Raw genomic sequence first — 13,483 nt, 5'->3', positions numbered from 1 at the left:
GCCGTGCCACCTCATGAGCCAGAGCATTAGATTGACGTTGGGCCCACACGAAACTACAGTCCTCGAAGTGACTACTCAGCCTTTTGATATCTGTGATGATGGTCTTTAAGACTCCAATCTGCTTCCTCCCACAGCAAGCCTCGATGAGGGGTTTATTATCAGATTCCAAGATGACTTTCCCACAGTCCAGGTTCAAGGCCAGTATCATTGCTTCTCTAAGGGCCAAGCTCTCTGCAACTAGAGGGGATTGGGCAAAGGTAGTGGTAGCTGTGCCAAGAACAAGGTTACCACGATCATCTCTTCCAACAATACCCAAGGCAGCAAGGGGTTTGTCCTTTTTCCACGCAGCATCAACATTCAGTTTTGTAACACCATGGGGAGGCCCAACCCATCGCTGGTGGCTGTTGAGCCCGGAGGGTCTCAAGGAGGCGGGGGAGGATCCCTTGCCGGTTTCCAGAGGCTTGTAAAGATGGCATCGCCACAAGATGAGTTGTGTCTCGAGCTAGGCCACTTGGTCCTTCTGTTTGGAGTTGAGTCTAGTTGTTGTGTCCACACGCGAGCCCATGTTTTGTGTTGTTATCTTTAGGCTCCGCTGTAGTGTCATGGCTCTGGGCCTGCACACTTAGGTTTTTGTACGTAACCACTCATTGTATTAAGCATTGGGCTTCCAGGTTTCCCTGACCTATTTTAATGCAATGAGAATCCTTTGACAAAAAAAAAGATAGTTTGATAAAAAATATATATTCCCTATAGATTACTTCTTTTTTTTTTTTTGAAAGTTAGATTACAACTTCTTTACATATTAAGAAATTTCCAATCTGTAAAAAATTGAAGCAACAAAACAGTGATAAAAAATAAGTTTTGACGACTCAATTATAATTCTGTAACTACATTTTTTTGGTACAACATGCTCCACTAACAAATCATTAGAATTGATCATCGAGTTATACAAAACCAGCATCGAAGATTGGAACATGATCCTCGGAATACAATGTCAGTGTTGAGATTTAACCTGCATCTCCTTAGCCATGGAAGGTAGCCACCTCTCTCCCCTAATCTTTTTCAGAGTTTGAATTCGTTCCTCCTCTCTCTTGGCTTTAGCTTTTGCAGCTGCATCTTTGGCTTCTAGTCTAGCCAATGACTTCTTGTATGCATCATTAGCTGCAGCCATTAAACCTTCCCCGTCAACAGCAACAGATCGAATCCGTCTTCTAAACTGCGAAGATGGCATACAGTCATTAAGAAATTAACTGACAATAATGAAACAAAATGCACAGAAATATCTATTGATTAATTATTAGACCTTCTTTGATTTCTCATCAATATCTTCTCCAGGAAGAATTCTAGGTCGTTTCCTTGGTGGTTCAGGTTCATCTGCAGCCATATACATATAAGCCTAAGCCACACATGGTACAAATACAACTGGGAATCATCTCAAGATAAATCACAAAATTGATAATTTTTTAACCGATAGCATGTTTAGATTAACTTCTCTTTCCTCATAATCAATTCTGAAACTCATAAGCTACTCACATAAGCTTCTTCCCATGATTGATTATGTCTTCGGAATCAATTGTAGAAGAATTTCCAAGCACAGACCTAGACAAGTTTTAATATTTAAAAAAAGAAAAATTTATATTGAATTTTTATTATGAAACTCACTTAAGGGAACCAGTAATTGTGGGTGCAACCAATAAAAATCAATCTGGCTACAATCCAGGTTGGAAGTCATATCTATCATGGCTAGATGTTGCATTGATCAACCTTCAACATTGTATTTAGCTCCTAAAACCAATAATTTGAGAGAATACAGCACCACCAAGAAACCAATTGTTTACTACTTAACTTCAATGAATTGTTTTTTATCAATCTGTGCCAGGAAGATTGCAAATTTCTTCAACTTACTTGATAACCTGGACCAGAATTCAGGTTCAAGAGTCATCAATTACAGCAGAGGCCACAGGCATGCTGTTACATGTGCACAATGATTGACAACCTCTCAATGATCTACTAACTAGCAAATAGATCAGTGACATATCACATCACAATGCAATATATACCAGAAAGCAATGAAAAATAACCATAATTTTCTGAACTCTGATGTCAACAAACAAACAAACAAAAAATTGCAGAGTGCACAAAGAAATGCATAGCGTGCTGATTTGGGCTCCACTTCTTAACAATTTCAATTGGTACTGGATGGTGTGTGCACTATTCTGAAAAAGTAGTGCTCTTGCTAACAACAAGCTATTCAGGGGGTGCAGCTTTTTCTTATTTCAGTGAAGATTTTACAGACATGTCAAGATCAATGGTTACTGGTGACCCACTTCTGCAACAGGAACACTACCAAAATCCCACTTACAAAAGCAAAATACAAGCCAGCAAAGTGCATGGCTATTCAAAATCTAAATTCAACCACTTATAGGCACAGAAAGCAATTGCAACTGATGAGAAAACTAAGAATGTACTGCAAAAATCTCACTTACCTGCATGATCAAGGATTATTCCTGGTTGAGAATGCTTAAACAAACGAATGCCGCCGCACTCATCATTGACCTTGGGATCCTCATTCAAGACAGGGACAGGTTCTTTCACTATCTCTAACGTTTTCTCCAAAATGTCATCCAGAAGCTTTTGTGCCTGTCAAGAAAATCATCAACATTATATATCATCAAATCAAAAGGCAGATAGCACACACTGATCAGAGTTTCATAGTAAACAAAAGCAATGCTTGTAATGATGCACAATAATTTGGAAACCAGAAAAAAAAAAAAAAAAAAAAAAAAAACTCACTGCAATTGCAATAAAGTAAACAAAAACATGCCTACTAGCTAAGAATTTCAACAACCCCATGAAAGCCTATTGTAATTCCACTAAGAAAAGATTCAAACTTTGGAATTAAATCTGTATTTTGTGATGTGGGCATAGCTAATATGAGTAGAGGGTAAAATCTTAACTTCTAGAAGAAAAAAAATGAACTTTGATTAGAAATTGAACATGAACATGAGCTGAAAATTCAGAAACCTAGAGAGAAACCTTGAGTTGGTAGTGCTTAAGTTGAATCTTTTCGGGTTTGTTGCCTTCACTGTTGTCATGACGGTCGTTGTGTTTGGTGGCGGAAGACCCGTTCGTGAAGGAAGAGGCGTAGCTGTTGGTTCCGGCGACGGAATCGATGGCTGCTTTCCAAGCGGCGTTGCCATCTTCTTCGCCGCTGCTGCTGCTGCTGCTGTAGCCATTGCTGGGTTCTTCTCCTTTTGCCATTCTTCACTTTCTCTGGTTTCGTTGCTTCAGTAAGCATGGAAGGAGTAAGATAATTGGGCTTTTCTTAGGGCTGCTACTCATTAGGCCCAATTTGGAATGAATTAGCATTCTTTGCTAGAAAAAATGTGGGAACCAAAAATTAATATTAATTCCATCTTCTAAGTTCTAAGAATAAAAATACAATAATTTGGTCTTAAGGGTTTAGGTTTCTTCGACCCAAAAAACAAAGGGTTTAGTGTTAAAAGAATAAAATGAGTTCTTTCTCACAATTGGGAGAGTAATTGTGCCAAGTTCATCATAATATGAGATACTTATGTGGAGAGGAGAAACTTTCGTTAAGAATGCATTGGAGCCTTCTATATCACACGATAGTGTTTGAGCACGACCTGTGCACGATTGTTGGTTTATAATTTTTATATTAAAATAAGACTATAATAGAATCTAATAAATGTTTTTTTTTTGATAAACCAAAAAATTGCATTCAAACTTGGCACAAGGGGTGCCAAACCCAAATACAAAGAGATAAAAGAAAGAAAGAAAAAAGAAAAGAACCCAATACAAATAACAAACTAATCAACCCCCCACAAAAATAAACCAGTAACAGCACTACCCAAACCCAAGTACCCAAAACCACAAAAAGAAAACAAGATAGCCAACACAGCAAGACCAATCCCTGCCCACAGACACACAAAACCAGTTTCTATTAGGGCAAACCAAACTGCACCATCGAGAAGCCAAGCTTACAATGGAGCTAAACAAATCATAGGACTCAATTTCCATTCAAACAGAGAATTACAAAACACCTTCCTCTTAGCTTTGATCCAATGCCATGACCGGACTTGAATCAACTCCAAAAGCAAACTAGAATCAAAAACCCCATCTTTAAAAATGATGTTATTGCGCATTAACCACAAAGACCAGCAAGTTGCCATCCAAACAGTCAGTAAAGCCTCCCTCTGCGAACTCCGACAGCTAAAGAACGGAAATTGAACAAATAAGGATTTTAACAGACCAGGCAAAGCAGTAGAAACCCCAAACCAGCAGCACACTGCCTGCCAAACCTGCATGGAGCAAGCGCAGGAGCAAAATAAATGATCTGTACTCTCACCCACCAGGTGACAAAACGGACAGAGCAAGTTATGAGCATCTCGCAAAACTTGACGCCGCCAAAGATTAACCTTTATCTGTACTCGATTCAGCAACAAACGCCAAACAAAATCCTTAACATTTGAAGGGGCAAGGCCTGTCCAAACCAGATTAAAATCAATATCTGGATCTACCACAGCTGCAACCTGCAAAAAAGAATAAGCTGAGTTAACTGTATAAATCCCTTCCCCACTTGGCTCCCACAACCACCTATCAGGCCTGCCTTCCCGCAAACAACCACTATTAACCCCTTGGAGCAAATCATGCAACCACAATTCCTCCCTCCCCCTCAACCCCCTCCTCCACGTCAACATCTAGCGCCACACTCCATCCCGCCACTCCCCAACCTCCTTTATGGCAGCATACTTATTCTTAGATAAGTTATATAGCCTATGAAACCGACCTTCCAAATGCCCCTGGCCCGTCCAATCTTCTAACCAGAAACTAGTTTTATCTCCTTCCCCCACTGACTTCCCAAGACCTTCATCAAACCAGTGTCTAGACTCATCTGAACACAATGAGATCACATCTCTCCACCATAGGGACCGAGACACACCACAGTCAGTCTGAGCTTTAATCACCCTACACCAAAAAGTATCAGGTTCATTTAAAAAGCGCCACCTCCACTTACCCATAAGAGCCTTATTGAAGATTGAGAAGTCTTTTAACCCCAGCCCCCCATAATTCTTTGGCTTACAGACGTCCGACCATTTGACCCAAGCAATTTTATCGATACCTTCAGAACCACCCCAGAGAAACCTCCTCATAAGCTGGTTACAAATTCTGATCACCCCTGCTGGCATCTTAAAGAAAGACAGATAAAACAGCGGTAAAGAAGAAAGCACACTTTGAATAAGACAAACCCTCCCGCCAAACGACACTGTTTTCTGCTTCCAAGCCGACAATCTTCCCTTTATCTTCTGAATGACAGGTTCCCAGTGTTGCAGTCTCCTTGAATTTCCTCCCACTGGAATGCCCAAATAAACAAAAGGAATAGACATCTGCTTACAGTTTAAAATAGAAGCAAATCTAGATAAAAGTCTCATATTCACTGCCACACCTGCCAATTTACTTTTATGAAAATTAACCTTAAGACCAGAAGCCAGCTCAAAGCACCGTAAGACACACTTAATCAAGGTTATATTCCGCACAGTAGCCTCCCCAATGAAAATAGTGTCATCTGCAAACTGCAACATAGAAATTTCCAACTCCCCTGCCCTATCAAATTTGAACCCAGAAAACATTCTCTTGCTAACAGCTTGCTGAAATAAACCATGAAGACCCTCTGCCACTACTAAGAACAAGAACGGAGCCAATGGATCACCTTGCCTCAACCCTTTCTCCATCTTGAACTCATCCCCCGGGCTCCCATTAACCAAAACAGAAACTGTAGCAGATTCAAGACAGCTTTTAATCCAATTAATCCACTTCTGACAAAACCCCATGCGGGTCAACATGTACAAAAGGAAATCCCAGCGGACTGAATCATACGCCTTTTCAAAGTCCACCTTAAAAATCACTGTAGCCTTTTTATTACGTTTCGCAATTCCCAACGCTTCATTTACAATCACCACACTGTCTAACATGTTCCTCCCACCCAAGAAAGCAAACTGGTCCTCACTAATTAAATTAGACAACACCTTATTAAGTCTATTGGCTAGGAGTTTGGAGATTACCTTATACATGCAACCAATCAAAGAAATTGGCCGAAAATCATTAAGACTTTGAGGAGAGTCCACCTTTGGAATCAAAGCAATAAAAGAAGCATTGCTACCTCTTGGCCACACTCCCCGCAACCAGAATTCATCAATAACCCGCTTAAAATCAGATTCTAAAAGCTCCCAGAACTTTTGAATAAATCTGAAATTAAACCCATCTGGACTCGGGCTCTTATTCCCCTCACAACCCCAAACTGCTTCTTTAATCTCTGACACCTCAAACTTTGCAGATAAGAAGACATTATCCTCAGCTGACAATGATTTGAAAGGTACACCACACAAACGCAATCCAACACCAGTATCAGCAGAGAATTTCCTCTTGAAAAAACTAGTAACCTCCTCCTTCACCTTCCCCGGATTTTCCTCCCAAATACCATCAATCACTAGCCCCAACATAGAATTCGTCCTACGCCTCCAATTAATCAAAGAATGAAAATACCTCGAGTTTTGATCCCCCTCTTTCAGCCACCTTGATCTCGCTTTCTGGCACAAGAGAGACTCATGGTGCTTTAAAACACTCCAAAATTCATGTAACTGCTTCCGCCGTTCCTGCTGCTCTTCTTCTGACAAGCCTGATGTTTCCTCCAACCTATCAAGATCATTAATGCGCTGAACAGCCATATTTCGACGAGTTTGCAAATTCCCAAACACCTCTGTATTCCAGGATTTCAATTTAAACCTGAGAGTCTTCATCTTTTCTTTCAGCACAAAAGCGCCCCAACCATCCACCTGAATCTCCTCCCATGATCGTTTCACAAAAGGAACAAAACGAAAATCATCAAACCAGCAATTCAGTGCCCTAAACGGCTTTGGACCCCAATCCTGGATCACACACCGAAGCAGCAAGGGACAATGATCAGAGATGTCCCTATCCAGAACTAACTGTGAACATGCCGGCCAAAAATGAAGCCATCCCTGAGAGACCAAAAATCTATCAATCCGACTTTGCGCCTGACCATTCGGCCTAACCCACGTAAACCGACGACCAGATAATGGGATATCCAACAATTCCATATCAGCAATGAAATTATTGAACTCAGCAATCTCCCTACCTTGAGACATTGTTCCCTGCGAAACACCCCTCCGCTCCTCCACACACCTCACTGCATTAAAATCACCAACCACACACCAAGAATCAATTGCAACAGCTCCCTTCCAATTAACAAGACTCGCCCAAAGCTCCCTCTTTTCAAGAAAACTACAAGGCGAATAAACATTCACAATTACACAGCTAATGCCCTCCGAACCCCAACCCCCCACCAAACTGAGAAAGCCAGGACGAGAAACACAATCCTGTAAAGTAAACACTCCCCTCTTCCAAATACAAGCAAGCCCCCCAGCACTATTAATAGCTGGCTGGAACTGCCACTCAAAATCAGAGTCACCCCAAAGTTGGGTACATAAATTACTGTCAACAATCTCCAGTTTAGTTTCTTGAAGGCAAAGAAACTCAACCTGCTCCCTAACCACCAGCTCACGAATCACCCTCCTCTTAGCCCTGTTTCCCAGGCCTCTGACATTAAAAGATATCATCTTCATGACAACCCACCCCCCTGAATCCCTCTTGTAGCAGCAGTGAACCCGGCATGAACCACTTTAGCATCACGCTGCTCCAATTGAACCAAACGGTTAACAATATCCTCCTCACTCCCCAAAAACGAAACACCCAATTCTTTTCCTTCCTTCCAAATGTTCTTGGCCTCAGACTCAACATCCTTCAACCACACAGACTTCAAACCCCCATTTACCACTCCATCAGAACTAGAATTAGACAAAGAATTGGAAATTTGTTGTCTAACCTTTTTCCGGGCCGCTGCACTCCGTATGAGCCAAGTGCTCTCAGACGATGAAGCACGTTGAACAATTCTGGGCAAGGACGCAGCATCATCAGCCCCGTCGCCGGGCAAGCCAGCGCCATCACCACCCTCCGCTTCTGGCCGCGAATGGATATGGTCTTGAGCTTTATCATCACTGTCCTCGTGAACCAAAGGAGAAATATCCCCATTCGTTCTAGCTGGCACAGAGTTAACATTCACCTCCTCCCCACCAGTAGTGTGGGACCCAGCATCAACAATGCCCTCAACATTACAAGCAGAGGCAATATCCGGAATAAACAAAGCTGCATCATGGGTCACCTCCTTATAGGCCTTATTACCAATTTGACATTGGTTGGACTGGCCCAATCCCAAACTTCTAGTCTCATCCACTAAGCCAGCTGAATGTCCCACAATATCCTTCCCATTAATAAAAGAAAGTAAGGCATCACTATTATTCCGTTTCAGAATTTGAAGTTTTCCTGGGCCCACACCATCATTTAATTTTGAAGTTGCACGTGTGCTAAAAGAGTGCGGAGCTGGCTCCTTCAATTCAGAAACAGTTTCCACAAAATTCGCCATCGTTGACCTTTGTTGTTGCAAGTCCAAACGCACGCCGTTATCACCGTCCACCTCTGCCTCCAGCGGCTGCTCTGAGAAAATCGACCCCACCTCATCATCAGCCTCATTAGCAGACCATCCCTGATCGCTAGACTCCCCTCCCTCGGACGACACCACACTGGCTCCGGCAACCGGAGCTGCACCACCAGCATCCTCCATAATACGAACCGTGTAAACAACCCCATTCACGTTCAATTTCCGGGAATTAGCTACGAGCCCCAGAATTGTGGTTCGAATCTGCACGCGGGCAAAATCCAACCGCGATAGCGACACCGTTGCCTGATCAACCGCCACCAGCTTCCCCACCGGCAGAACCAGATGCTCAAGGCATTCTCTAGTCCACATATGAATTGGCAGACCAGAGCACTGGACCCATGCAAGCCTATGATCCAACGTCACCTTCGGTGACCAAGTGTAAACAACCTGAAATACCTCCTCAATCCACTCCTTGGACTCAGCTAGAGCTTCCTCAAGATTGATATCTGCCGGGCCAGTCAAGAGCACCATATCATCACCCATGTACCGCACCTGAATGGTATGGTAACCCTCTAAGATGAAAGCATCTTGCACCGAAGAAATCCACTCCGGATTCCTTAGTACTCCCACCAAGCTTCGCTGCAACCAATCCTCAGCAACAGGGACAGCCGGGCCACTCCAATTTTCAACCGGAATGCCACGCAGAGCATTCCCCAAGGAACTACCAGTACCCTCCGAGACCCCTTTCCCCGACACAATTTGCGCATACGAACGCTGAGAACCAGAAGGAGCCTTCAGCCCAACAGCACCAACAACACCACCAGTAGCATCCTTCACCCCAACAACACTGCCTTTCCGCGAACAATCCTGTCTCAGCTTAGAGCCGTCAACAAAAGGACCATGCCGCACTCCCTTGGAGAATCGAGGAACGTTCACATGGAGTTTTGTAGAACCAATGATAATGGTGTCCAGTTCCCGTTCAAACCGCTTGGAATTCTGCACATGCAAGAAGCGTACAAACCCAAACCGCTTTCCTCTCCTATCCCGCTTGGGTGAGATGAATACTGCCCAAACTTTCCCATACCTCTGAAACACCCCCCACATACTCTTTTCATCAAAGTTTTCAGGAAAATTTGTGAAAAAATAGGAAGTGATATTGCCATTATCATAATACCTGCCACTACTAGCCACCCTACCCTGAGCAGAACGGATTGCACCACCATAACCTCCCCCTCTCGCTCCCCTATCTCTCCCTCGCTCTCGCTCTCGCCCTCTCTCTCGCATGCTTCTTACCCTATAGTGTCTTAATAACATGGGTTATCAAGAACCATTCTGCAAAGGACCCATTCTACAACAAGAACCAGCAAAAATTGAGGGAACGTGGGTTGACGGAACGTGGGTTAATAGAAGGGTAAATATGAAATTTCAATCCTAAATTTACTCACCCACTTTAACAACTTTCCCAGGAATCTTGCATACCCACCCTTGAAGCCTGGAATGGAGAGTTGCTGAAATGAACTAAAATCTTTTCCCCGGGAATATCTCATGCCTGGGTATCTTTTTTCCTAATCTTCTACCAAACAAAGGAATCTTCATTCCCACACCCATCATTCCCGGGAATGTTTTATATACCCATGTAACAAACGCCCCTTATGTAGAAATTAATATTACTTTCCGTTTTTTTTTTCTATTACCATCCTCCACAAACTTATAGAATAAATGATTATATTTTACCATTGATTTGAAACTATCTGAATTAAATATGAGATTTAATGTCGAGGCGGTGTAACTTTTTATACTTAGTTCAACTTTAGTTTATAAGGAAAATTTTAAATCATTCGATAGTGAGAAAATATGTAAGCTTGTTGAGAAAATTTATGAAGATGATTTTTTCGAGTTGGAAAAGGAATTTGTCGTTTCAGCTAAGATATTGTCATTCACATGTTTCACGAGATTTTAATCTAGGAAAAATTATCTAGTTTATCCGAGTTTTACCAAGGGCTAGTTGAAACTGGACAAGCAGTTATGATCCTACTTGTTCATATATTGATAGTCTCATTTTAACACTTCCTATTGCAACAACATTTACATAGTGAGTTTTTTCTGCAACGAAAGTTGTTAAGACTCGGCTTCGCAACAAGATCAAAGATGACTTTCTCAGATGTTTATTAGTTGTATATATTGAGAGAAATTACTGAAAATATCACTTTTGATATAATAATAGATAAATTTAGTATTATGAAAGAACGAAATTTTTTTATTTAAATAACTTTTTATTTATGCAAAGTACATATATATAAGATTCATTGACAATGTTTTTTACATTTCGACCCCTCCAACAAGTAAGTTCTAAATAGACGCTGGTTTTAATCATATATTAATTTACTTAGTCCCTCGCCGGAGCAAAGGTGGGGATTGGTCCCTAGTTTTTTGCAAAATAGTTGGCTTTGGTCCTTCCGGCCGATTAGGTCAACGCCGGAGCTCCGGGAAGCCCATGTCGCATTGCCACGTCATTTAAAAAGTCCATTTGGATTTTTTTTTCTTTTTCATTTAAATTCTAAAAAAAAACAAATTCATCTCCTTCATCAAACTATTCCAGATCCACCATTCCCAAATCCATTTTCTCATTCTCCTTGCTCAAACCCATAAATTTCTATTAAAAGCTTCCAGAATCAACTATCAACACCAGAATCAATCAAGCTCCCAAAATTTGAACAAGAATTCCCATCTATCAAACCATAAGTTTTTTTAAACTAAAAAAAATATACAAATGATAAAACACCGTTTTGACAAGCTTGTTAAAATGTCAAGATTACTGCTACTGAAAATGATAGCAACATCACGTGAAATCGCTTCCAGAATTCAAAAACGTGCTTCTATAGAAAAATAAAGCACTCCATGGAAACATGAGGATTCTCAAGGGACTCCCCTTGGGGAACAACGTCGTTTTTCTCTCCAACCTTCTCATTCTCATTCTCACTCTTCTCCTTCTCCACCGCAATCGTTGTTGCCGGCGGCACTACTTTCCGACCAGCTCCGACATCCGATTTACGCGTAGCACGGGCGCCCACCTTCCCAGCACATGACGGCGACCTCGACCTCGACCTCCACCAAAACCCTCGCCGGCATCACGGCGCACACGGACGAGACTCGCATTGCGCTTCCAATACGCCAAGGGTTACAAATCTCGTTGCCTATCTCCTCTCATGGAACCCATTTTTCAATACTTATTGAATCCCTCATTCACCAGCAACTTCCATCAAACCCTCAACCACAAGGAGCAATCGCATCACCTCTGCGACCCTCTGGAAACCCAGATCGAGAAGAACCCAGATCTGATCACAAAAAACACCGACCTCGAACAATCCCAGATCTAACAGAGCGTGGATTGAAGGAGAGCCAGAGTTTTGGGTTTGGTTTCTGGGTTTCCTGACTTCTTTCATTCAATGGTTTTTGGGTTCAATTGCTTTGATTGCTAGGGAGAGATGTTATGTGTTGAAGTCATGAGGATCTCTGTTTTTGGGTTCAGTTGCTGATTTCTGAGTTCAGTTGTTTCTGGGATCTCTGTTTTGTGGGAGGGGTTGGACACAATGTCGTACCATGATGATGGGTTGAAGTCATAAGGATCTCTGTTTTTCTTATATGATGTTGAAGCATCTAATTTATTACAGCATCTATTTTTCTTCCTGTTTTTTAATCTCGGTCGATGATGAAATGATGATGATGAAGATCATTTTAATTTAATTAGGGCAAGTTTCAGATTGGGTTTCTAAAAAGAAACAAAAGATGAAGTTGAGGATGATGATGAAGATTGAATGATGGTGATTAATTTGGATTTTTTAAAATAAAAAATAAATAAAAATTCCACCTAAGCTCATTAAATGATGTGGCAATGCCACATGGGCTTCTCGGAGCTCCGGCGTTGACCCAATCGGCCGGAAGGACCAAAGCCAACTATTTTGCAAAAAACTGGGGACCAATCCCCACCTTTGCTCCGGCGAGGGACTAAAGCCATATTTATGACAAACGTTGGGGACCAAAAACTGGATTAAGCCTTTATATTTTACCACCCATTCCCAATCCCCAAATTGATCTTCTCCTTTACCTATCTTGTAGTAAGTTAAAGTATTGCTTTATGTTAAACGCGCTTGTTATGACTATATTTGATGCAATGCAACCATGCAGTTATCTGGATTAGTTGTTGTTGGCTAAAGTACACTTGCATCCGTAGAAAAGGTTTCTGTTGATGGCAATATTATCAACTAGATCCATCAAGTCCTTAAAGAGAAGTGTAGGGTTCTCGTGGCAATCTTCTTAGGCTTAGCATCAGAAAAAATGACAAAACAGAGTCATGTTTTGCCCAACTTTTTTCTGTCAGAACCTGTACAAGTGTGTTTAATTAATGAGAATGTATTGGTTTTAGAAGAATGATTTTGTCTCTAGAGTGTGCTCCCTCTCACCCTCTCCGCTGGAAAAATTAAACATGTTATTGCTATCATGTTCTATTGCTGCAATGTTGTCAGAATTTCATAATTACTTGTTTTTGAACTAATTGATGTTCTGGCTGGCTTCACAAATATATAGCATTAGAAAATTCTCAACTTTATCGGTTCAATGGCTAAGTTTAAAGTTTAACCAGTATGAATACTAGATTCCAGCAACTTGTCCTTCATAAGATAACTTCAAATCTGCTACCCTGTATAGCTAGCTAGCTAGCTTTTTCCAGTTTTATGGTTAGAGTAAGAGCAGTAATCATTACAAACGAAATAGAATAAAGTGTTCAAAATGGCCATATTTGGCATTAGATTTAGGGGTTTTGGGTCAATTTCAGATTTCGAAGTTTGAAAAATGAATGAGGTGAAAACTTTATAACAAATGTCATAATACCTTAACATTTTAGGTAAAGATGTGACGTTTAACTCTCTTATTATCTTGTTTGATTGGCTC

The 13,483-nt window shown here is 41.4% G+C and overlaps 1 protein-coding gene across 1 annotated transcript; it reads right to left on the bottom strand.

The window, feature by feature from the left end:
• Positions 1–845: 845 nt before the first annotated feature.
• Positions 846–3,308, bottom strand: LOC130715103 (uncharacterized). The gene is made up of 4 exons (XM_057565146.1): positions 3,037–3,308; positions 2,487–2,640; positions 1,304–1,374; positions 846–1,216 (listed from the first exon to the last, which is right to left on the bottom strand). Exons 1-4 carry the CDS (start codon positions 3,259–3,261, stop codon positions 995–997), a joined length of 672 nt encoding a protein of 223 aa, XP_057421129.1. The 5' UTR covers positions 3,262–3,308; the 3' UTR covers positions 846–994.
• Positions 3,309–13,483: the final 10,175 nt, after the last annotated feature.

Source organism: Lotus japonicus, chromosome 4 (assembly GCF_012489685.1).
Source record: "Lotus japonicus ecotype B-129 chromosome 4, LjGifu_v1.2".
Classification (NCBI taxonomy): domain Eukaryota; kingdom Viridiplantae; phylum Streptophyta; class Magnoliopsida; order Fabales; family Fabaceae; genus Lotus; species Lotus japonicus.
The sequence above is the reverse complement of the archived record's forward strand: the minus strand, read 5'-3'. Positions and strand labels throughout refer to the sequence as shown.